This window comes from Anarrhichthys ocellatus, unplaced genomic scaffold, assembly GCF_004355925.1.
Source record: "Anarrhichthys ocellatus isolate YVR2014 unplaced genomic scaffold, GSC_Weel_1.0 scaffold33, whole genome shotgun sequence".
In the NCBI taxonomy this organism is placed as follows: Eukaryota; Metazoa; Chordata; class Actinopteri; order Perciformes; family Anarhichadidae; genus Anarrhichthys; species Anarrhichthys ocellatus.
Window position 1 is genome coordinate 3,145,227 of NW_022280063.1, and position 26,202 is coordinate 3,171,428.

Consider the following 26,202-nt stretch of genomic DNA (forward strand, 5'->3'; position numbering starts at 1 on the left):
GGATTAGCAGCCAATTTAGGTCGGATTCTTTCACATCCAGACGAACACAAGTTCAATCATCACCCCCCGCCCATCCAAAAAGCACACTTAATACAACTCTGTCCATCATGTGACCACATATCTCTTCTGTGACTGGTGGGGTTGTCAGTTCTATTGTTGGAGGCAGAAAATGAGTTACACCTGGAGAGGAATGCTGCCTTCAAGTGCTCCACGTAATCTGCCACATTCAAGGCCAGAAATTGGAAATACAACTTGATCCCAAAGTCTGGGGTGGAAAAAAAAAATAGATCTTGTCAAACATTTCTGTTTTATTGTTTTCATTTATTTTGAGAATTGAGACAGCACACAGCTGCCTCCTGCTTAATTCTGAGTATAGTAGAAAAGGCATGCAACAGAATTAGTTTATAGATGAATGCCAAACACACCTTGATTATGACGGAATCCTGAACACTACCTAATTACAATAGTTCTGAGAGCACTTGAAGGCAGCAGACGACTTGACTATATGTCTCCCAAATGTGTCCTTTAAATGTGTCTATGCTTGATATTACATGCTATGTGCTACAAGGGCTTTACTCAGCTATTGTTCTTATTATGGATTCATCTATTGATTATTTTTCTGATTAAGTGATACATATTTTAGTTTCTAAAATTATTTTCTTTCTTTACCAACAATCACAAACCAAACTTAGCCAACACTAACAAAGTCAAGTTAACAGATGGCTACCTGAACTCAGAGCGTTATCTCACATATCCCACACAAACGAACACACGTGATATCCCGACAGTGTACATATCATTTCACGTTACCTCAAATAAATCGCCGTTTGCGCCGTCGTAGATAGTTCTTCTCTTTACACATCCATGGTGCCATCTCTCCGAGTAGCACACACCGGAAGCAACACGCCGTCTTATCTGACAAAGCTAGCAGTTAGCCATTTTCACCCCCGAGAACCACTCCACGTTAAATGTGCATTATTTTATAAGTGGTTTGGTTTATAAAAAATATCCCGCGACAAGTGGGTACCGAAGTGTTTCATGTTACGTTTTTCTTACAAAGATAAACTTCCACGCCTGTGCTGTACGAGATAATCCACATGGCTGTTCGAGAGCGCACCTTCTGACAGCAGCTGGCAAACAGCCAATCAAATTGCAGCGGTGCAACAAGCAATCAGCCCGACGTGGCATCAGATGTGTTGCTTTCATTACCAAAGACGTCGGGCATGCGCATTGTTGATTTCCCAACTTTGAGCCCCGAAGGCACTTAACATTGCGAGCTTGTAGGCCTTTCCAGGCAAGTGCAATAGATTGGAACCGACAAAACGCACGCGCACTCAGCCACTGAGCTTAAATGTGAGAATAATGCTAAATAACAGCATCATTAATCCAGATTTATATTTATTCATAAATTACTCTACTGGGTTAAGTGCGTTTAGCCACCAGGGTTTTCTGTTTAAAGTAGCATGAGGAAAAGAAAATGTTGCGTGGGAAAAACATAGAAAATGAATGAACAATGTGGAATACCTCAATGTCTTTATTGCTGTTGTTGAGTGAAGCGTACAATGTTTAAAACATTCATCCAGTTGGAAACTGCCCACTTGTATGACATTGGAAGTGTTTAGAGAGGCTACAGATAGTGTGTTTTGCATAGGCTTTGCGCTACACAAACGAGTGTCTGGTTAAACATGGAAGAACTTTAAAAAACATAAAATGGACAAAAGGTTGTAGAAACAAAGCAAAAAACATTGTGAAACCACTGTATTAAAAACAAACATAAATGTCACATTAAATCACATTTAGGTCAAGCTACCCTGCTCTTTTCAGGAGCCATGGAATGTGATTGTCAGACTTTTGAGCAGTAACATTGATCAATGTAATGCCCTGGCAAACCAATAATATCATCAGCTTGTGTCGCGCAAAAAACTATCGAAGGGAACGTGCTACTTAAGACCACATCAGTGAAAAATAAACATGAAAATCATAAGTCTTAATATCATATTGAGTTGCTTTGAGGCTATCATTTACCTCAGCTGTCATACATGTTTTGATTGCAATCATAAGGCCAGAAGACTTACATAGTGGTAAATATCCTTGTATTGTACTAGTATCTTGCTATATATGCTTCGGCACCCTGATTTTACTTTAAATGCCATCAATTAGAAAATGATCGCTGAGCGAAAGAGTGTGCATAGAGGCAATAAAGAAGAGTTAGTAATTATTAGAAGTTAAGGTAGATTCTAAAAAAAAGAGGGTTGGTTTGCAGATTTCCTACATTGTAAAACCTACAGCGAAGGCACCTTCTCCACCTGCTTTTTAAGAGGAATGTCTGAAGATTTTAAAGTGATCAAACAGGCACAAAAGCTACAAAAACAGCGAGAAATAGAAAAGGACAAAACACATTAAAACATAAATAAAATAACACAAAGGATAATAAAAGTCGTAATGGCCTTCTGAATATTCAACACTCTTATTACCACCAAAATCAACTGCCTGTTGTTGAAACGTTTCTGGATACAAAAAAGAAGAAGCAAAAATACCTTTTGTAATGAGTATAAAAATGTTATATAAGATACAGTATGATAGGTCATATTCAAAACATCACATGTGCTAACATATATTACTCAGACCATTGCTGCACTATTGGTAAGACAATAATAAAAGTGAAATCAGCTAAATTCTAGAAGTGCTTATATTTCTATCCTGAACTGGTGAACGTTGAATAAAATAGCAATGTGTGAAGCTTTTGCTTTAAATATAAATACAAAAAAGAGATGGAAAATGTACTGTATGAGGGAGAGAACTGATTGCACCCATCTCTTTGGAATGTGGAAACTTTTAACTCCTCTATTCCGTCTCTATCCAAACTGTCGACATGGAGTACAACAGATAAATCTAAATTTAATTATTTTTTTCTTCCTGACAGGATTGTATAAAGTAATTAGTAATAGTAATTACAAATGTCCAAATTTCACAGCATTTAGTTTCTTTTAGAAAGCAAGAATCATTGTGCAAAGGCACTATACGTGGCAACCGTACAAAGATATGATGCTGTTTCGGTACAGTGCTCGGACAGCGTCTCTCCTGTCCCTCCGTTTTCTTGGGTTTCCTCTTGGGAGTGTAATCATTATTTGGTTCTAAAGACAAAGTCAAAGGAAGAGTCTTGGATTGTCGTGGTCCCCAGCTTTAGTGGCTCCTTCAAGACACTAGTGTCCCATACCTGGTGAAAGACACAAAACGAGTCCATCAGCGGCGTTACTACAAGTCTGCAGACAGGTGTGAGTTAATAACTCTGATCTTGTGACACAGAGGGTCAAACCAAGCAACAAACACCACGTGTGGTTAACTGCAGTCAGTGTGCAGTTTAAAGGCCGCTATGCCTGCTTTAATAAAAGACCCTCAGCTCTTCCAATCTTTTTCATTTTTTTTTTACTACGACTCAAAATGATTTTTACTGCTTTTGTTTCTGGGTCAGAATTATTAAAATTACAATTCCATTAACAAGACAACAACTTTGAGAGAGAGATTTTTTTGGGGGTCTTTGCTTGATTGACAGATCTACTAGTGCTGCTTGCTTGCCCCACTTTAGCTCTGCCCAGACTCAACTCAAAACGTCCTCTTATTTAGATTTGCAGGCTCCGAGAATTTGACAAAATGGCGATAAACATGAATCCAAAATCAGACTTGCAAACATTATAAATGTCTGTTGGTCATTTAAATTTTGAATTTAAATGACCAGAATTGGAAGTTCTCCAATAGAGCCAAGCATGTGGAGAGTGTGAGGCTGCTAACTCACATGTGGTCTCAAATGTCTGCAAGCTTCTGCAGCCAACTACTAAATTACAAAATCTATACAAAGCCTCGGTCATCCTCTGAGTCAGACTGTGATGGTGTGCTAATCTCCAACATACCAGCAATAATTGTGACAAATCAGCCTGGCAGGAACACTGCCTCTCACACTCGTAACACGAGAGGCAGCACCGCGGCCTGAGCAGCACAAGTTGAGGTGCACACGAGTGGCAAAGCTGAAAGCTTTGAGTGGCGTCAAGATGGCTGATGAGTGGGTTTACAGAGGTGAAATTGGTGTGTATTTATGTGTGTGTAATGCTGTGCGCTGAACAACCCACATGTAGAGATTCGCTCAAGGCCAAAGCCCCTCTTTTGCCCGCTGGGAGAACAAAAGGAGGAGGAGGCGGCGCTCAGTTCGGATTTTAAAATAGCAAGCAATGCCCTAAGTGGCATCCTAAAACGGTGAGGCGGCCAAACAGCGAACTGAAAAAGACTGCAGGGAAGGCTGTGATGGTTTTGTAACACATGGTGGCGTATAAATCAAAGAGCCAGGGACGAGATGGCACACTTATGGAGAAGGTCACACCCCCAGTCTCTGAAAGAATTACCGCCTTGTAAAAGTGCTGGGACATTTCTCCCAACAAACACAATTGGACATGTTTGCTGGCGAGAGGCCAGTGAGGGATCATGTCCGTGAGACACCTGGATATTGGTGGAATCAAAGGAGAGAAATGGTTGTCTACAATCTCTGTCCTTTTTTCAGATTGTAGAGCTTCCCTTTAAACTCAGCCTGTGTATTGTCAGCAAGTAGGCTGCCTACAAGTACAAGTAGGTTACTTTCTGGGTAAAACCTTTCAACTCATTTTGGTCATTTCTATGTTTTTACTTTAACTAAAAGAGTAAAAACGGACTGCAGCTAAGCTAAGAAAAAGGTGTCATATCAGAGGTTCTGAAAAGTTGAAATGTTGGAGCCACAGGTTTGCCATCCAGTATGCATGCTCGCATTTCCGCCCGCCCATTTGTGTGTTCTCTTGCACACACATTAACGAGCTCTACAGTTACAAGCTGACACTTCGGGTGCCTGGTAAAAACTCACCGTTGGCGACTGATTTGGTCTCCCCTCTGCCTGCCACCTGCAAGACATGAAGAACAGGAAGGTGACGAGGAGGCAACGACAAAGACAGACGCAGAGAGGTAGCAAAACATACTTGCAAAGCCTACAGTCAAAGCAGAAAGGGCCTAGAACCACTTCTGAGCTCACACTTCCACCTATACAGACTGTTGAACCTATCCAGGTCTGCCTCAACAATCATTAGCCTGCTCATCTTGCCTTCCCTGACATCACAGCATAGCATGGTTAGCTAATGACAAGGCCGCTAACCGCTACCTTTCCTTTCCAGGGCCTGTTTTACGTCAGTGCAGACCGCCGCCTGGTGCCCTCCAACCCAACTACTCACTGTGGCGGACCACAGCCTCCGGTCCGCACGGCAGCTGTTGGCTGCAGGGACACACTGCTACCAGTGTAGGAAGGAAGGAAGGTTTATACTAAAGTTAAGTGGGTAGGTGGGACATCTTTGTCTTTTTAAAATGTGGGGCTTCAGTCCTACGTTGCAGCTCTACAAACACAGCTTTATCTATGTATAAAAAATAGAGATAAGACAATGTATTCATGTCAGGTTTAGCCAGACTTGTTTGAAAATGTGAGGTGATAACAGTGATTCAATAATGTCAAACAGCCATTGTGCAACTCAGCAAAGGCTTCTTCCTTGTAAAGAATGCTGTAAACAGCTTCTCCATTAGGGCAATATAAAGTCAAGTGAAGTTGGACTGAGAGTGGTGATTTGTGGTTGTCAGAAGAGGGAGCGGTGATGTGATACAGCCATTTGTGAAAAGCGTTCAGACTGCAGTTGGACAACAGGCGAAAAGTTTTTTTTTATGACGCAGAATTTACACGGAACTGTAATCTTCTGGATTTTGTTGAGTCAGCCTTAACAAGTTAAGGGTGTTAATGGAGTAGACGGCGCGAGGCTTTACAATTGGCTTAACGATGACTTCGTTGACATGTTCTCTTTGTTCCTTTTTATTTTACAGCACTTGGAACATTTGTCACACACGCTTTACAGGTTTCATTCCTAAATGTGCTTTTTGGAAAGCAATTGATGTTTATTGCTCAACGTTTACAAAATGCACATAATTACATCCTCTAAAAGGTTGTGAGTTTGTGTGTGAAGGGACTTGAATAATATTCAGAGAGAGAGAGAGAGAGAGAGAGAGTATGCCACAACACATTCTTCAAATCATAAATACTGTGGACCGAAACTCTTAAGATATAATCATTATGATTAAAATAAGCAGCAGCGTCCAACCACAGCAGAACAGAGCAGAGTTTTGCCAACAACACAGAGCAAAAAGTGGACAGTGTGACAGCAGAGCATGAGGTCATTCTGTGATAAGTGCTTTGAAGAAACATGGAACAATTAAACCTTTACCTCTCCAGGCTTATTCCAGATTAAACGGTGAGGTCAACTAGCTATGAGAGTTCTTTAAAACAAAAACAAACATAAGTGAATGTTACTCCGATTCCTGCCACACCAGCGTCAAAATCTTGAGATTATTATTATTATAATTACAATATTCCTACACCATGTCTTTAACAGAACGTTCCCTTGATTGACATCTGGAAAACTATGAAAAACCACAGGAAATCCTTTTAAGACCACAAACCAAATTGGCATGGTTAAAACTACATCTGGATGCTCATTTGGATTTTCCCAGACGTTTGAGACCGAAACACTGATCATCACCATACAAAGTCCTCAGCATGATACTAGGGAATAGTTTAAATAAAAACTAGCTACCTTGGTTGGAGAGGAACCTTTGTTTTCCCATAGACTCCTCTTGTTAGTGACGTCAACCGGCTTCAGGTCCTGTCAGAGGGGAAGGCAGAGAACGAGAGGCAAAGACAAAGCATCACATCAGCGGTGCTCAGAGGGCCCAGCGTTTGTAGGTCAATTTGAAAATAGTTTGTCATTATGCGACAATGACAGAGTATCTGAGGTGTAGAGGAGAGGGAATGACAGAGGAGGACCGAGAGCTTGAGGAATGAGAGCAAAGGTTGACAGACACCGTCAAGCAGAGAGGTGTTTGTCTAAAGGAAGTGGAAAATAGCACTCTCACTACGGGTCTGAGGCAATTCTTCTTCAAGACACTCCATATGTTTGAATATTGGGAAAGCTTCGGCAAAAGAGTTCCAGTTTTGTCTGATGGAAATATTTACTTGTTGGACACTCTCTTTCATATCCTCAGTCTCTCCTGCTGTGTGTTACCTTTTTGAGCACAAGCAGAAATCTGCGACATGGAAAGCTCCAACATAAATATTTGTGTGAAATACGGTTAAGAGTGGAGAGAGGCATGATGACACTGGCATGGAGCCACACACATGAGCCAGACTGAGAAAAAAAGCTTATGATAAGCTTAAGATAAAATGCTTCAGTGACACTGTATACAAAACTCATGCCAAGTCCTCAATATCTACATGTACTGTATATGTATGTTATGACACATGTAACAGTGGACTGTAGACAATGGAGAAGCTTCTTTACTTTGTGGCCACCAGGGGGTGCCAGACAGACACCATCTCAACCTGCATCATTTATAAATGATTATTAGATATCTGCAGTACAAAACATAATGATAATAATAATGATGGGCTGATATAGGAGGGAGAGTACTGCATTTGATCATGATTGCTGGAATGATTGCAGTTCAGATGTTACAGGGTCACTGTTCCAATGCACAACTGACTACTGAATCCTTAAGACACATACAAATGATAATAGTAAGCTTTTTAAAACCTTTTGAACAAAGTAAATGTTGCATTAATCTATTCTGTCTCAATTTCAAGCACAGTTCATCACATTGTTCCAACTGAGTCCGTCCCACTTCAAACCAGTAAGAATAGCACAGAATATTCTTTTAAATGTGTCCATATAGCGTTTTTCTCTGGCAAAAAAAAGCATTTTTTTGTGAAGCGTGGGTTTTGTTTCTATGTCAACAATATCACCACTCTAACTGCCGGTGTACCATCCCCCCCTTTGCGTTTTACTATCTATTTAAGCTGTCAGTTTGTTTGACTTTGTTCTTTCACCATGAGCACCGACCGGAGGATGCGTGCCCTCATACACTTTGCATGAGGATGATCTGACAGCCGTAGAGCAATGAGGATGCGGGTGTGTGACACAATCTGTCGGACAAAAACAAGCTTCTGCTCCATTTTCGTGGTTAATAAGAGTCCCGCCCAGAACAAAAAGGTCAGAGTGCTCAGAAAGACACTGGGTGCAGCGCTTTTTCTTTTGGCCGCTGCATAACTCTCTCCTCATTGGGAACAAATTGTTCCTATATTTTTTTCCAGGGTCTTTAAAGTAGATATTAGATCCTCAGATTTAAAGAAAAATATCTTTGAAATCTACACACATCTAAAGAACCATAATGTAGGTCCATTAAAGTAGCTGTTGTATGTCGGACTCTGAGCTGTACAGTACATGTACTGTACTTCCTGGCAGCAGCGACCTACCGTTGGTCTTCCTCCTGACGTTTTGCCGCCCTCCGGGGTTTTATTCAGCCAGTCGTTAATGCGACCCGCCACGCCTGTCTTCATCACAGCTGCTTCCTGTTTGGATAGGGTCAGAGGTCAGCTGAGCCTGGTCGTCATCAGCAACAAGGCAGAGCAGGAAGTGCCAGTGAATTGGGCTCTTTCCTCTCTCTCACTCTCTGCTCACACAACGTTTCATCAACTTTATCACATCCTCCACCACCTCAACTCTTACCTTGAACGGGCTTCCGCCACTTCCAGGTGTGCCGAACACGTTGCCTTTCTCCCACATGCTCTTGATGCTTCGCATGCTGTCTGTGACCATGGGGAGATCTACTGCTCCAGAGCGAGGGGATCGAGATTCCTTGTTCTCCCTCTGCTGATACAAAGTGGTTAAATTGGGATTAAATTGGTGAATAGCAGAGATGGCTGTTCAGATCAAAGCTCAGATACCGGTCGACAACAACGACTGAGCTGCTATTAATGACGAGAATAATGTGAGAAATTACTACAGTGTATGTGATACAACATTTAGGCTCAGAAAAGGTACCAAGAATGGAATCAGATCAGGTCAGGACATTGTAATCTCGTCAGTCTTAAGTAAGTACAGGATTCTATAGATTTGTCTCAGCCATGTTGCTCTAATCTGATTATAATTGACTTACATTACGTTATTTGCTATCTGACACGTGATGTTGACGCCACATCCAGGATAGCCTTAGCCCCGTTGTCTGGCTTTGACAGACAAGTTTTATTTTGTTTTCTATTGTGTTTCTGACTGGGAACCACACAATACCGTTAGTAATATAACAAAAGAAAAAATAGATTTTATTTTAATGGAAGATGTACAAAGATCGAGTTGGCTATGAAATACTTAAGTCGGCCACTTATTTTATTTGTTATTATAATTATTGTTATTTTAAAGCATGGGAGACGAGGAAACCATGAGGATAAACTACGCTTCTTTTTTTAAATCTTTTTTACAATCTATTTGAAATAAATACATGTCATTTTATAGTATATAGGAGTACATGTAATACCTGATAGTTGTCTATTGGTTTTGTGTATGTGTTCCTGCAAGAAGTCTTGTTACATTTTTGATGTTTGCTATAAAGCTGGGCCTTGTAATCCCAAGCGGGATAGTGCAAATGTTTTGCATGACACAGAGATAAAAACTTAATAAGACAAATGTCATGTGTCACCCACGCTGATGTCACAATACCGCCAAAATGCTTCAACATTTTTGCAATTTTACAGTGGAGGAAAAGCTAACCTGAGCAGCTGAAGTGTACTGCTCCAGCCGGTTGTCTATCTTGGACACCACGGGAGAATGAGACGCCTTCACTGTGCTGCTGGGCAGAAGCAAATGGTTAGCAAACACAGCATGGGACCGCTCTGGATATTATACACAGTGTGGTCAGCCATCTTTACTGCCTTGAGAAGAAGACATTTGCAACCCCAAGAGGGATTTAAACCCTGGGGTACATTTCTTTCTATTCAGCAGAACAGGACTGCAAGGCTTACATGCTCCACTAAAAGCTTTGTTCGTGGGAAAAACAACAACATGATCTGTTGAATGATGCTTCAGTATGTTTTTACCTCTTCTGTGCTGACTTGTTCAGGAACTCCGCCCTCTCCCCAATCTGTTGAGAAAGGTTATGGGAGTTCTAGGTTAATAAATATTGCAGTGATGTTCCTCATATGCACACACCGCTACAACACATTTCCATTGACTCTTCAGTCACTTCAAAACAAATGTTAAAACTAACCTTCCTTTTGATTTCCATGCTTCTATTATGTCTTTGTAGTATGAGTAGTTTCATCTAAGTCAATATGTAGACACACAAGATATTACTGGTCCTTATGGTTCATAATTTAAATAATTGCCAATAATAGTCTTTTAAAGGTGGATATATAATTTTGTCTATTTTTATTCATATGCTGGATCCTTCTGAATAGCAACACACAATGTAAGTAATTGTTCCCTCCCTGTGCAAAATGCTCTGAAAGGCATGCACAAACGCACAAAAACACACAGCAAGTTTTTTTTCCTGCTATGTGCTGTTGGATTGTGGGAGACTCAGAGGATTGTTTATGATATTCTTAAAAAAAAGAGGGGGCAACGCATGGTTCCTTAGACCCTCACAAAAAACCCCACTAAATGGACAAAAGGCAAAACTCACTCCCCCTCCCCCTGTGAAAAGGGAACTTGCGATCGGCTGCTACCGAATGTGGGAGTTCCCAAAATACTCCCCGACAGGAAATTCCCCATTCTGAGACATGTTTTAAAGAGCCGTAGCCATCCGAACTCAGTTACAGTAATCCTGTTAACCCTAATCGCTTTCCTGCATCCCAGCAGCCTGTCCTTCGTTCCGTCGCTCTGTCCTTCTCTCACGGAGAGAAGGACAGAGCTTTATCTCCAGCACAGAGCAGGGTTATGCTGGTTTACTGCTGTGTTTTTCCACTGGGGAGGTGATTGCTGCTATGTTTCACTGTTGTTGATGTTTTAGTCACAATATGACAGTTGGGCAAAAAAAATAAAAAAATAAAGAAAAAAAATGTATGTTCTCAATGGCATGAATGCAATTTTAAAAACGACTGTTGACAGGCGTCTAAGAACTGCCCGCGCTGGGTTGGGGGACAATATACAATGCAACTACATTATACCAGGGTAATAGTGTCACATAAATAAAAACAAAAAGGGTTACACTGCGAAGCAACAATTCATACACACAGCACAGAGTGTAGTGTATGAAAAGTAAAACAGACAGATGCCCACACACACACACACACACACACACACACACACACACACACACACACTCTGCTGCACCTACGGTGAACATCACCACAAAGTAAAGTTGTGTCTGTGAGGCGAGTGCAGCATGGTGGAAAATTACAGTTGAACATTATTTACAAAACTGACCACAAACAAAGTGATCGATTCCAGAGCTACCGTAAATGTGTGCAGAAATGTTCATTCACCTATTTGCAGTTTACATTCATTGTTAAAATAGCTAAGTCGTACATGCTGGCATTTCACTGGTGTGCTGTGACGTAACGAATAGAGATTTTATGATACCTGAACTTGAGTATTAGCTGACACAGAGTACCATTCCAATGCCAGTGTGTTAAAAACACATGTTCGTTTTACTGCTGGGATTCACAAGTGTAACATTTTGCCAAATTTCCTGCACCTGCCTGATCCAAACCGCACATGAGCAAGTCTCAGCAGAGATGAGAAAGGAGGAAGATGGCTCACTCGTCAGCTTCCATCATCGATTTTCGGGGTTTTTTCCGGAGCAGATGATTAAAGTGGCTGAAGAGTGAGCTATTTTGCTTCTTTCTCATTTCTGCTGAGAGTTGCACATGCGCAGCACCGTTCAGGCAGCATGTACGGATCGGGAAGTGAGTGACACAAGTTGCTGTCGTTAGTGTGAGGCGAAAATTATCTGACCCGCTTACTCGCTGATACCCAATCCAGCATTTTAGGCTGTATCGGAGGCATTTTTCGATCCTGCTATTGATATCGGAACAACTCTACTGGTGAGTTTACCACAGTGGGACGATGTAAAAATGAAAAGAATCACCCAACCCTTGTATGGAAGGTTACTTGTTAATCTTCAAACGTATTTTGTTCAAACAGAAGCCTTTCTGCATTTGAGTTTTAACTCTGTTGACCAACAACACTTCAAACCAATTCGCTGTTGAGAAATATCCAATTAACACAGTTTTAACCTCAATACTGTATTGAGGTTTCAGAAAGTAGGCCTAACTTCTGCAGCATAAGAATGTAGCCCTGGCCTGTTTTCAGCCATGAATCTGGAGTCTCACCAGGACGGGCCAGATGGATATTACTGCTAACTGTCACTAATTTGATTTTCTCCACTGGCTGAAAATCCCCCTCGATTTCCAGCGTGTGGGAGTTGGCTGTTGGCAACATCTATTCACATTTGAGTTGATTAACTGTTCCTTCGCCGTGACAAACATTTATCTTTGGGTGAGGTGGGGAGGGCCACGCGCTGGGTTTGATTCAGGCTGCTTTTCCTATTGCAGCGTTGCTTGTGACAAACAGGGTGACGTGTCAGCAGAATTTCAAAGTGAACAGCGAAATGAAATCCAGAAAAACTTGCCAGTTCTCCCCCTAGTTCATTGAGGGTCTTTCTATTTCTGAACACCTTCATCTCAGTCAGATAACACTTCATGCAGAGAGCTAAAAGAGGTGAGAAGGGCAGGAGCGGGTCATCTGGCACTTAATCTCTCCAAATATTTTGAATGTTTAGCTTGAGCTTTGCTGCACTGCCGGATGAGTGGGATTTGCAGGTTTTGGAGAACTATTATATCGAATCCATTTGGCTGACAACTGTACTGGACGGATTTATATACAGACAGAAAAAAAGGCAAAGTTTTTTATAGTTACACTTGTTTAAAATATCGGAATGAAAAATCTGTGTTTATGAAAAATTGTCTGATTAATTGACTAAAGCCCTGCCTCGAGCAGCTATAGTCTTATCATAGCTTAGCTATGCAGGAGGCTGTAGTAAGAGCTACTATAAAATAATGCTACTATAATAAGAGCGTAGGGTAACGTTAGCAGCTCTGGCATGATCTTTATTTGATTTTGGAAAGTTAAGCAGCCAAACAGGGTTTCACATTTTTCACTATCAAACTTAGAATACTAGGACTAACTAGCTCTGAAAAGCAGAACATTAAAGAACATTATTGCTTCTACGATTACTTTTTCTACTTACATACTTCTAGCACAACAGCATGCATGTTACCATCAAGACTGAATCGTCTAAAATCAAGGACCAACTGTTTGAAGAATGTAATATATATATATATATATATATATATTTATATGTATATAGTATGAAGCAACAATAACTATGAGCCAAAACGGTCAATTGGCCAATAAAACAGCACTGACATTCTTCTGTTGAATGCGTAGAGGGAGAGGTTGGAGGTTAAAAATGGCGGACCGACCTTCAGAGAGGAGCCTCGAGGGCTGACACACTTGAAGGGTCTGCCCTCCCCGTCCATAGTGTCCTCCACCTTCTGTCTCTTCTCAGCTGCCTCTGCTCTCCTCCTTTCAATCTCCTCCTTCATCTTCCTCTTCTCCTCCTGAGACAAGACAGATGTGTTGAGAGTTGAGGCAGTTCAGCAGATGCAGTGTGAGAAAGAAATTAAGTTTGCGTTGTCATTTTTTTTGTTTCGCAGCATATTTGGAGTCGACAGGGAGCTTGTTAATTTCATTAAGGCATACCTAGGTGGCGCTCTGTTTTTTGGCAGCCCAGCCGTGCAGGATATTGCTGCTAAAGCCGACATTGCTCTTGTATTTACTCTAAACAAACCGCTGTTGCTGCTGGAAACCTAAAGCCTGCTTCCTGTGCACAACTAGATTTTCCCTCGGAACGGACTCACAGACCCAGAGTGTCGTGAGCAGGAAATGCAAAATCTTTCAAGGACTGGGTATACGCTGAATGACTTTCCCGTGGTTTATGGGTTATTATATTGAATAGCATAACATGACCGACAACCAACAATCAGGAATGCAGCCAACCCAGACAATAGCTATGTGCCACTTTCTAATTGATTTACTTACTCTATCTAATGAAGCAGGCCAGGAACAAATTAAATTGCTCTGAACAAATTCTTATTTACAGTGATCACCTGCCTCAGGAAAAAAAAAAAAAGGCATTTTGGAAAGCTTGAGACATGCAGACTATCAACAGTTTAAAAAAAAACCCAATTAATGTATGAACCATTTGTACTGTATTCAGAAGAGGGCTGGTGCTTGGCAGTGTATCACCCCACTCCAGCAGCCTTGTCTTGGTTAATTAGTCTCTCTCTATCTCTGGGCCATCTTTTAATTACAAACCAAAAGGCCTCATTAACATCACACAAGAGGAGAAGAACGGGGGCAAATAGCGAGAGACGGGCCGCCACACTCAGAACCGAGATCAACAAAGAAGACCAGTCAGGGTAACAGCGAGAACGCAGAGCCTCAGAGCGAGCGGATGAAGGGGAAAATGGACGACATTGCGTGGTTGAATACAGATTTGAACACATAGGAAGAAGGAGGTTATCACATTTGAGATACATAATGATGAGGTTTGTTGTAAAAGGTGGATGAAGGAATGACATGCATGAGTTATGAGATAGGGACCCAAATAGCTGGAGTCGTGATAACAGAGAAGTATGGCGAGATAACGTCACTGCGGCGCTAGCATGAGTGTGATGCATGGGTTTCAGCTCACACAGGTGTAAAGGCTAAATCAACATGAAAGTGGTGATTTGAAAAACAAGGGAAAAGGACGTGGGCTGTGAAATCTAAAGATATAACGTGAAGAGGAATAAATGAGACAAATAAGACTGAAATCAAACTGAACTTAAAATGCACACATATCTTATTTCTAAGCTTGCTTGTCTTAAATCCATAGAATAAGTTGTGTATTACCATACGTAGGCTATAAAGGGTTCTGTGCTCCAGCTAGCAGCACACCATGGAAATTGCTCTCAGATTTCAGTCTAAGGCGCCTGAAGCTTCGACGTTGTTTCCTCAAATATGTCTAAAAACATTTGGATCCTCTTTTGAACTTTGTACGGTACCTGCATCATTATAGTGTATATTTCCTAAAAATAAAAATATATTTCAGTTTGAATTCAACAAATCATGAAGAAGAAATTGGATAAAAGGGAGAAGAGAAACACAGGCAGTCAGAGCTGAACTGATCAAACAGCATCGATAAAGTGACTGACTCTCACTCCTTACCTCATCCCTGGCTTTTCTCTCCGCCTCCTCCTGCTTCTTCTGCCTCTCCTCCTCCTCCAGCACCTTCCTCCTCTCCTCCCTCTTCACCTTCAGCTCCTCCAGCTCGGCTTCGGCCTCTTGCTGCTTCTGCCTCATCCTCTCAAACTCCTCGCTCTCCGCGTCGTCGCGTCGGCGCTTCAGCTCCTCCAGCTTGCGCTCCGCCTCCAGACGGGCAGCGTCGTCTTGGTCGTCACCAGCGGACACCTCGGGGGAACGCACACTGCCGCGACTGGGACAGACACACAGATGCGGGTTTGAGCACACATGCAGGTCACAACAGCAACAAAAACCGTGGAAGTAGCACGCAAAGCTGGTTTACGTTCAGGTTAACACTTGACATTTGATACAAACTGAATATTTAAACAGACACTGGAAGGACTGGAAGAAAACACACACAGACAGAACCAAATGTGCACACAATATACAAATATATATCTACAATTATGTAATGAGTATCAGCCAGGAGGGAAAATATTGAAAATGCATGTGGGGGAAAAAAGGGATAAAGCATCCATAATGATGCATCTCCGGTAAATAGGAGAACATATGTGGAATTAGATGGAATATACTATTTTGATTTTTCCTATTTTAGCTATAGGACAAATCTCATTCAGTTCATTATTTTTGATTTGTTTGGGCACTCATTCTTAATTGGGACATGAACTTTGTTGAAAATGGAGTTTCTTGAATAATTCATCAGGCCTGGCTGGCCCCGGTGTTATTGCGTCTGTGTACCTGAGGGTCCTCTCAGGTTTCCTGTGCTGGTTGGGAGTCGACTCCTCCTCGTGCAGCGCTCCGTTCTGCCTCCCCTGATCCTCCCTGACCCAGCCTCTCTCATTCACCTGCACACAGAAACAACCACGGGGACAGTGAGCAACGGTGCGACTGGTGGGTAGGCTGAATGGGCATGAGTCTGGCATGTGACATCGCGGGATGTCGAACGAGGAAGAGAACGAGAGCACACCCCAAACAAAACAACACAGAACGTCACATAACACAGAGTCCACTCCAGCATAACTAGTGAGACCGGATTACCCAACATGTGATCACCATGGGAGTGTCCCCCGCTGTATATTTTGTATCTCTGACCATCATGAATACATCATTCAACTTTTATAAATTATAATCATTATGTGTCCAAGCCCAATATGTACACTGCCAGTCAAGCTTTTCGAGCATCATATATTATTAACCTGTAGCACCGAGGGTGCATTTGTCTCATTCTTGATGCTATCTAGCACAGTCTATGCATTTTTAACATACTATAGGCTGAGCTGGTGGACCTACTTAACACCTGTCTTGATAAAGTCATTAAGACTCTTTTTAATGACTTACTATAATTAAGTCTTTGCATTAATCTGTGCTATAGAGAGCAAATGTCAGCTCAAAAACAGGAAGAATAAGAAACGTCACAAGAAATGCATCTTAACAGGGAAAGAGCCAAGAAACATGTCGTGTCTCTGAGCATCTCTGTTTACATTATCAGAGGCTCTCGAAACTAAGAGGAGCGCTCGTCAAAACAGGTCGGACAGACCCGGACTGACCACAAAATGAAATGCTTAGTTCTGTTTTGTTTGTCGATGTAAGAGAAGGCGACACAAGAGATCAAATTGTAAAGTGTACATTCAACTGTGTCGAGAAGAGTTCGAAAGATGCAAGTTTTGGGTTGTGTGATAAATTGGAAGCCTTTATTGATGCATTAAAAAACAGATCATGGGTTTGCTTGGTTAAAAACATACTTGTGGAAAAGTATGACATTTGTAATTTCGAATTTTTATAAAACGTTTGACTGGAAGTAGACACATGATACGATGGCTCAATGATCTTATGATGTGTCCTTGCAGTAAACACACACATTATTTTAAATTACATTATGTTCCTCTGCTGCAGAGAGTCTTTGGAGTGGAGTCTGTGTAATAAGTGTTGCTGCTCTCATAGCTGAGATGGAAGACGTGCAGAAAAACACTGTGACCACTAAAACGTAGGCTCAAGTTACCGCCAGTTTGCAAATGGTGCAAGCCACACTGTGACGACACGGGGTGTCTGGGTAATTTCAGCGTCTGGCTCCGACATAAATCACAAGTCAACAAGATAGCCTTATTAAAAGAATTCTTTTGTGGCTTAATCTGGAAAGATTTCAGTTTACACATCTCCTGAAAGATGCATCAAGACACTGAAGTTACCCAGAGAGATGTTCTGTGCTGTGCATCACACCTCTACTGTAAAGCTTACCACATGAATGATACCTCATTATCCACTGTGTGTAGTATCTCAGATACCTCATTGTCCTCTTCAGAGTCATTTATGAGAGTCACAGACTTATTCTCTGAAGAATAATCTACATTATCATCCTCAGGTACCTCCTCAGCCTCCTCTGATGCTACTGACACCTCCTCAGCCTCTGAATTGGTTGACTTGGCTTGGTTTGCAATCTCACTGACTACTGAATGCGTTTCTTCTTCAGCGAGTTCCTATGAAAAACGTTTATAGCAGTCCTTTGAAAGAAAGATCAGCGATTGCCTCACAGATGTGCACTAGGAAGTGACCAAATCAAAGACCATACCTTGCTGTGCATTTTAGGTTCTTCGGTAGATTCCTGAAGACATAAGCATCACATTTGCAGGGACTGTTAGTTGCAAAAACAACCCAATAAATGGCTGAATAAATGAACAGGTGACTCACCTGTTCTCTCAAGTAAGATGTTCTCGGTTTGTCCTCCACCACCTCCACTTTCTGCTCCTCCTCTTCATCAACACCCTCATCTGCTTCCTCTCCACCCTCGTTAGCAGCCTCCTCTTCCTCCCTCGGCTCCTCTCGCTTCTTCTCCTCTCTCCTTGAGCTGTACGCCTCTGTCTTCTCCTCTTCATCCTCATTGTCACGGGAACGACCCCTACGCCAGGAAGATGGCCTCTCCTCCTCGACGTTGTTTTTCTTCATGGCGATGCCGTCATTGCTGTCTGTGGCGGTGGGGTCCAGCTCCTTTTGTCTATCCAGAGCCTCCTGCATGCGCTTCTGCCGTCGCTCCTCACGTTTGGCCATGCGATCCAGCAGGGCCTGGTCCTCGTCTTCACCTCCGCCTCCTCCATAAGAGCTGCTCACAGACACCGTCTCTGTCACACTGGGAGGAGAGAGAGGAGACAAACATTTTGTTAAAGAGGAAGAAGCCTGGAGGTCAGAGCAGCAGACGTCGGCTGTAAAACTGAAAGCATGATATTATCTCCATGTTGGGGGTTCTTGATCAAGGCGTATAATCTCTAACAGTTCCATGGTTGTTTAGTGGCAAGATATTCGTTGTGTTGTTAATTTCATGCAGTTATCGGGTTTGGATGTTCGTAACTAATGTGCAGGTGATTCTGAATGAGCATAAACTTGGTGCTTTAACGAGGACTAAACAAAACAGCAAAAGAACGGTGCTAAATCGACTCACTTTGGACTCGATCTCCGACATGGCAAACAGTGGAAATTACAGAAAAGATGTTAATTCCCAAAACTCAACAAAAGCATATGCCCTCAAAATGTTTGGCACTTGATCATGCATCACATGACTGTGACTTGCCACTAATACTCCAAAAAAAGGTGCTGAAAGAGCAACAATGTTCAATCAAACCTTCTCTGGGTTGCAAAAGGAAATGAAAAAATGGCTGCCACATCGGTCAGTCATTTAGCCAGTATGTGGAGAATGCTGACAACTGGCTGCATTGAGAGGCCTTCACCACAGATATTCTTTAAAATAAACTATTGGTCATGCCTCAAAATAAACAGAAAATGAGTGTATTACTCTTAGATTCCAGGTATCAAGTTACATTTTCATCCTTCCTCAATAGTTCTTTTGTACATACAAGAGGAAAAGTCAAGGATTTACCAAAGTCAAAATGATTCCTCCTCTGGGAATCATGAAAATCTGTATAAAAGTTCAGGGCAATCCACCAAATGCTTGTTTTTATATTTAAGTCTGGACCAAAGTGGTGGACCTGTCCAGCTGACCATCTGCATGGCTAAAATCTACGTATTTATTATCTCTTTCAATCCACCAAATACCATCCACCTCACTCAACAGCATGAAACCTAAAAGTCTGGCAAACATTATCCTTGCGTCTCCTCAATTGACAATGGATATTCAACACTGGGTCCTGTCTCAGCATCCTCCTGCACAATCCCCTTGTTGTTTGACTGGGCCAGGATGTATCTCTGAGCTAATAGAGGGGAAACATTCATGTCCACAAAGCGGCGTCTGTGTTGCTAGATGTCAGAGCAACCCACCACTTCCACTGAAGCCGAGACGATAGATCCAACAGCCTCGAAAAAGGCACAGAAACGGAAACTTTGTTTTTCCGATGTCTTTCTGATGGATAGGTATGAGATCATGAGTTGTTTGTCACATTGACAGCTGAGGCTGGGCAGAAAGTGGAGGCAATTCTTGTCAAATTGGTTGATTTAAATGTAATAAAGAATGCAAAAAGAATGAACTGTTTGAAAAATCATTCAACACCTGACAATGTTACAATATGTCAGCTGCCAACATAACTAAGCACAGCAGACCTGTCACGCTGTGGATTTCTCCACATGTTGCGTGATATCACATGTAGCCTGTGTGCATATCTAAAACCTACATTAGCTACAGCGAATCAAATCTGCCAGAAACAGTTGTCATATCAGCTTGAAGAACTGATACCTGCCTGCCAGAAATTGGAAAGGGTACTTTTAAAAAAAATTTCTATCTGAATTCAAAAATCCGAATAAATTTGGTAAACGGTAAATCTGCCATTGTAAACTACATATTTCTTGTGCAAGAACGAAAAGAAAAAACAGTTGCTGAGAGCTCAGCAAAGTCTCAATTGTTTTATGAAAGAATAAAACTTCCTCCACCGCCCAGAAGTCTTAAAAAGCTACAATATACTGTCCTCTTTTTAAAGCAGAGGTTGTGAAATAAGTTTTGGGACGTTCTTCTGAGTTGTCCTGACATTTTTTCCCACAGAAACAGGACTTAAACTGGGCAGGGTGATATTACAGTGACAGTTTTCCTCCTTTTCTTGTTTCCTCTTTTGCCTCCTCAGCTGGACCAAAATTGGGAGCTAAGCCGTTGGCCGTTGACTTTACATTTGTCACAGACAGAAGCTGTTTTAATATATGTGTGTCACCTGTGGCTGTTGGTCATGACCAGACTGTCTGGTTGTCCGCTGGGCTCCTCACTCTCCCTGCCCTTCATCCTCTCCTGGCGTGCCCTGCGCCTCCTCTCACGGGCTGCCTCCTCCTCATCATCATCATTCCTCGCCAACCTGAGGGAGACGAGAGAGATAGAAACTGTGAACCCTTCGCCTAAGTCTCCTCTTCCTCAATTTAGCTTCCCGATTAGAAACTTCAAAGTGAACAATTCCTTAAACTGGACTGTAATCATCGCAGTGACCAAACCTGGTGGATTTGTCTGAGCTTTTTTCTCTCTTCTCTCTTATCAAGCTGACCTGTTAGCTGTGCAACAACCAATACTTCTTATCGTGGCTGCAGTTTCCACGAGCTGATAAAACTCAGTCCGGAGACTTGGCTTGGCTGAGGAGAACATGGAGCCAGAGAAACAGTGCTTCTGGTCTGGTCAGTGTTAGAACAGAGCAAAAAGTAGAGGTGTGTGCGTATGAGTGTGTTTATGCAATGCACAACCACCACTAGCCTTACATGTTTACATTTCTACAAGGGATTTAATACCATATTTAATCTAGAAATCAAACACACTAAAGTCAAAAAACATATCTTGTGTCAAAACAACGTAGAGATCCGTGGAGCGAGCTTTGTTTTGTAGATACATTCTCTTGTTTTAATGAAATTCTAGACACAACCCCAGTTTTGCCGAGACAACCATTTCAGCACCTTCTCTCTTAAAAATAAGAGTTTGACACTTTTGGAAATACACGTTTGCTTTCTTGCAGAGAATTAGAAGATTGATGCAACGCTCATATCTGTACGCAAAATACGACACCACAGGGAGCCAGGGGGAACGGCTAGCCACGGTTCTGCCCAAATGTAAAACTAAATCTGCTGACCAGCATCTCTAAAACTACTCAATTAACACCTAATATCTTGTGAGCATAATTAATACCTTCACACCTTTGATCCATTTATTTTTTGTTGGCTGCTTCCGCCGTTGACGTATTTATGCTAGGCTAAGCTAACCAACTGCTTGCTGTGTATTTATTTATTTGAAAACTGCTTCTTTCTACTCTCTCCATACTCCTACTCTGCCATTAAAAGGGATAAATCAGCTGTAAAAACAAACCGCCCATATCCTTAATAGTGCAAAATCTAAAGCAGACATGCGGTGGTTTAAGCAAAGGGTGCGGCTGCATAAAATCATCAACACAACTCCATTGTTCACAATCTAGTTTGGCTCGTCAGCTACTGTATATTTATGTGCTGAAATTTGATTGAAAGCAACAACGAGGCCTTTTCTTTCTGGAGCAAAGTCACTTTGTAAAGTTCAGAATGTCTGACAGAAATGGAAGTAGACAAGTTTAGGGAAATGACTACACCCAAAAAGTACAGAATGATTGCTATGGTATTATAAATCAAAGAACCATAAACCGTGCATATCTAACAACAGTTCGACAGTTTTCCTTTTATTCCAATAATCAAATTAGTTCCCAAACTGCTGTTTTTCTGACCACCTGACATCTATGAACTCGGCTCCATGCTTGATCTGTGTCGCCCCGACTGACCTTTACACTCCCACCGCTAACCACATGCCTAGCTACCTGACATCACAGCGCCGCCTTTGAGGTCAGCCAGCAAAGCGTGCTATTGCATGTTAATTGCAACATGTGTGGTGAGCCGAGCTCAAGCTGCTTTGGTTTATGTGAGGTTTTACAGCTTGTGAACAACAGTTTCCTTCTTCCTTTCCTTCCCCTCTGCTGTTCTTGCCGTCTCCCGTTTCTTTCTCTCAGATGAGGAATGTTGTCATAACAGAGCAGATTTATCTGTTAACGCCCAAGATGGACCTACGGGACAGTGACATCGGTGACGTCAGGCAATGATTTACACATGTGCATGTGTGTGCTTCGTTCTGACAATTCAGCATTTTTAAGGTCAGAAAACTGTTCTTATTCAGATTAGTTTGACTCTTTTCAACCATCCACTGTGGCCACAACTTACAATGACAATATATAATGGTGAATGCTAAAAGGTAGCATGACAAAGCACAAGTAGAGGACAGTCAGAAAGTCAGCACACTGACTTACATTAGCCACAATGAGCTACGGGCCACATCAGACCAAGCAAAGCTGCAACAAACAGGTTTTCTTTGCTTTGTAATTCAATTTTTTTTTACTTTTAAGAGGAAGAAAGTGTTATTTCTTCTTTCAACAGTTACAGTCTTGCTTTAAATATACCCTCCCACATCTTCTTTTTTTTTCAACTTCATTTATATTCTATCAACTTCAACTGAGTTCCCCTGCAGTAGAGAGTACATTAACTCTTATTTAAAATGCCAGAGTGAAATGTTGGTTCTGTGAAAAAAAAAAAAAAAAAAACTGCCTTCGCTCCCAGAGGACTGCGCCATCCCAGAAACGGCACCAAAATGTCATGAGAAAGAGAAAAAGACAACAGCTAAAAATGGAACAAAAGAGACCTTGGTGGCGGTGAAGACGACAATCTCAGGGTTAAAGATTCCTCAGTAGGACAGAAGAACAAACTCCTAAAAGCTGAATTAGCATTCCTGTCAATCACCGCCTTGGCTAGAGACGCGTACACAACCAAAGCCCTGATTTAATATCCCCTTCCCTACCTAGGCCCCAAATTCTATCAGCATACTGACACAGAAATATGGAGATAGGTGGAAGCGGGGACAGGGGAAGAAAAAAAAAAGAGTGAAAAAGAAAGAGCAAGTGAAATGGAGAGTGAGGATGAAAAGGAGAAGTGGGAAACGGAAAGGGTGTGCACGATAATGGAAAAAGGAGTAATCTACAGGTTTAATCATACTAGACATCTTTGCTCAGAATGATGTGCAGCCACAGTTATAAGCTTCAGGTATGTGGGTCTGTCAGAATATAGGATGCAACAGATGCCCTTTTCTTGGGTGGCCAAGTACAGTATGTAAGGAAAGCAAAACTGCACAGTATTGTCTGACAGCTAATATGCACTTAGCTTTCCATGAGGCAGCTGAAGAGGAAATTAAAAGTCTTGTCACGCATGTGCATAAATTTGGCAATTTTTGCTGCAAAGTACAGTAAAGCTGATTCAGGCAGGATTCTGCATCCACAAAGTAACTCGCGTGAAAAGCACCAGCGCCCCAAAATATCGCCATCAGCGAGCCTATTAGGGAGAAATATGTCCAAATATTTTCTTTACAGCAAAATATCTCAGAAATGTCAGCGAAAACAATTTGGGAAAAGCCCATGAGAAAAGACTTCTTCACCCCTCCTCAAGAGGAGAAGGACAGAGGGAAGGGAGGGAGGGAGAAAAGTAGAGAGGAAGACCGAAAAGAAAAGCTGCTGTGAACAAAGGGGAGGGGAGAGAAGTAAGGGATGGTGAGGGAGAGGGAAAGAGGGTGGGGGCTCTTCTTACACTGTCAGAAATGCTGACCCATTCCCACGCTGGCCTCTCTGGACTATTTCCCTTCCTTCTGCCGGCCCAAAGACCCACAACGTACCCCGCCTGTCTCTCTTCCCCACCCTGTGCTCTGCTGGGCCGGCTCCAAGGACACACAACGTTAAAATTCGACTCGACTGCATTTAAAACATAAATATAACATTTCTACTTCTTTTGGGGAGTAAAAGAGTAAGATTTGGCTTAAAGAAATCAGCAACAATAGCTTAACTCCTTTCCAAGCTGATTTTGTGAGTTAGAAGTTGACATGTACGTGGCTCAACCTCTCCATCCATATCTCTATCCCTCTATCTGCCTCGCTCTTCCTGACAGAACCAACAGGTTTACGATGCAGGACAGGGTCAAGTTTGGAACGGTCCATTCAACCAGGGCGTGGATTGTTTGGCATGGCTTATTCACGGAGGATGGGTGTTATTTCCTCGGCCCTTCCTGGTCCCTCGGGGGGGAGGGGACAGCGCAGATGTGAAGAACGAACAGGGGAAATTGGAGGAAGACGAGGATGGTGGAGCTGGAGAAGGAAGAGGAGACTGAGAAGGAGATGGAGAACAAGAGATTGGGTTAGGAGGGAAGAGGACAAGGATGTGGATTTGAAAATATCTCTGGAAGAACAAGATCAGAAGAGAGAAGCAAGGGGAAGATGAGAAGAAGGAAGGTATGTAAGTAAAAGGGAATGAGGAGAAGTTTTGGGAGAGAACGGGAAGGAAGAGGAGAAGAATAAGGGGGGCGAAGGATTGAAAATGAAAGTGGAAGAAGATGGGGAGAAGGGTGATGTGGTGGGAGGATGACAGGGAGGAGAAAGGAGATGGAGAAGAAAGACATTGACACCCAGGGGAGAAGAAAAGGATAGAGGGGACGCATACAGAATGAGAGGAGGAGACGGAGTGTGACAAGAAAGACGGAGGAGGAGGAGACAGAGGGAAATGGCAAATGTCAAAAATAGACACTTCCTAAAAAGGACATCAAAGAGGAAATTTCAAAGTCTTGCAAAATCAACATGGTATATCTAGCAAAGCCTTGAATGAATCACATGAATTAATTTAAGGAAACATGTCTATTGATACCACTCTCGTGTCTATGCAATAAAGAGGAAGCTACGGCCTAGTTAGAATGATTAGCTGAGCTTAACATAAAGTCTGAGTGGACGGGATTTAAACCGCACAAAAAGTATATAAACGACACGTAGGGGTTTTACTCGGGGTTATGTGCGGAACTTTTCTTGGCTGAGTGCAGTGACTAGAGTGGCATTAATCTTATCTAACTCACAGCGAATTAAAGTATTTCCCAAATCCTTGAACTGCTCCTTTAACTGTCCCAACATACAACAGTGGTGAGTCATCATTGCGGACGTGCCGACTATCTATCTATCTATGTGCAATGTCTAAATATTCAGTAAGGGCAATGAACTGCTCTCCAGCTGCAGACAACAACGTGTACTATCGATGTTACAAGAGAAGACTATTTCTCGCTGAAGCTAGTCACTGATTGACTGGGAAAATTCCACATTTATGTGCTCTCTTTGGAAAAAAAGATGAAAAGAAAAGAAGCGGTCGAGACATTCCTGTGTATTTCATTGAACAGAGACGTACTATAGGACTGATGAGCAGGGGAGCTGAAGAGCATGAGAGAGTGTGAGTCTATGCAGAGCAGAAAACCATGTGTGTGTGTGTGTATGTGCGGCTTTACTGAATAGAACGAGAAGTGAATTGAAGCCCATTGCGCACCTCTATGTAAACAATCATTTTCAACTATAACCGAGGCTGATGTAAGACAGAACAGGGACGGCTTGGCTGTTCTCCCGCCACACACACACACACACACACACACACACACACACACACACACACACGCACACACACACACACACACACACACACACACACACACACACACACACACAAGCGAACACTTGCACGGTTAACTGAATGCATGCATTCACCTGCACACACTAACATGCATATGCATAGCACACTGACACAGACTATGGGATAAATACACACATACACACTCTCACACACGGACAACCTCGCTGTCCCAGCATGTAGGAAACAGCTCATGCAGACCTGGCCAGTAAACACTTATAATAGCCAGGAATTTTGGCATTCCTACAGCGGTTATTATATGGCCCCACACTCTCCCTGCGTCTCTCCGTCTTCTCCCAGCGTGCTCAGTGATGGTTGAATGGAGGCAGGCCAATGAGACAACATGTGGTTTTGACTAGTCCAACCAAGAGGGGCATGTAAATATTGATTGTTTCAATATATCGGCAGACATGGAAACAGTGCAGAGATGTAATCTTTTATCAATAACAGGAGCGGCATGTCGCCTGCCAGTTGAAATTACTGCTTCCCGGACCAAATAAACAGTCATGAACAAACTCCTGCCGAGCTGAAAATGTACATGTCAAAGGCGCTTACAACTCTTA

General features: G+C 42.2%; 1 protein-coding gene across 1 annotated transcript in view; it reads right to left on the reverse strand.

Moving 5' to 3' along the window:
* Positions 1–1,516: 1,516 nt before the first annotated feature.
* The window catches only part of cald1a (caldesmon 1a), a 40,572-nt gene continuing 15,886 nt past the window's right edge, over positions 1,517–26,202 (reverse strand). Inside the window, exons 3-16 of the mRNA XM_031865855.1 lie at positions 20,330–20,467; positions 17,874–18,309; positions 17,755–17,787; positions 17,438–17,662; positions 15,927–16,033; positions 15,153–15,420; positions 13,364–13,501; positions 9,977–10,020; positions 9,651–9,726; positions 8,613–8,756; positions 8,360–8,455; positions 6,645–6,713; positions 4,883–4,919; positions 1,517–3,217 (exon numbers count right to left, since the gene is read on the reverse strand). Of these exons, the coding sequence (XP_031721715.1) occupies positions 3,204–3,217; positions 4,883–4,919; positions 6,645–6,713; positions 8,360–8,455; positions 8,613–8,756; positions 9,651–9,726; positions 9,977–10,020; positions 13,364–13,501; positions 15,153–15,420; positions 15,927–16,033; positions 17,438–17,662; positions 17,755–17,787; positions 17,874–18,309; positions 20,330–20,467 (1,825 nt within the window). The 3' untranslated portion in view covers positions 1,517–3,203. The remainder of the gene's footprint in view (positions 3,218–4,882; positions 4,920–6,644; positions 6,714–8,359; positions 8,456–8,612; positions 8,757–9,650; positions 9,727–9,976; positions 10,021–13,363; positions 13,502–15,152; positions 15,421–15,926; positions 16,034–17,437; positions 17,663–17,754; positions 17,788–17,873; positions 18,310–20,329; positions 20,468–26,202) is intronic.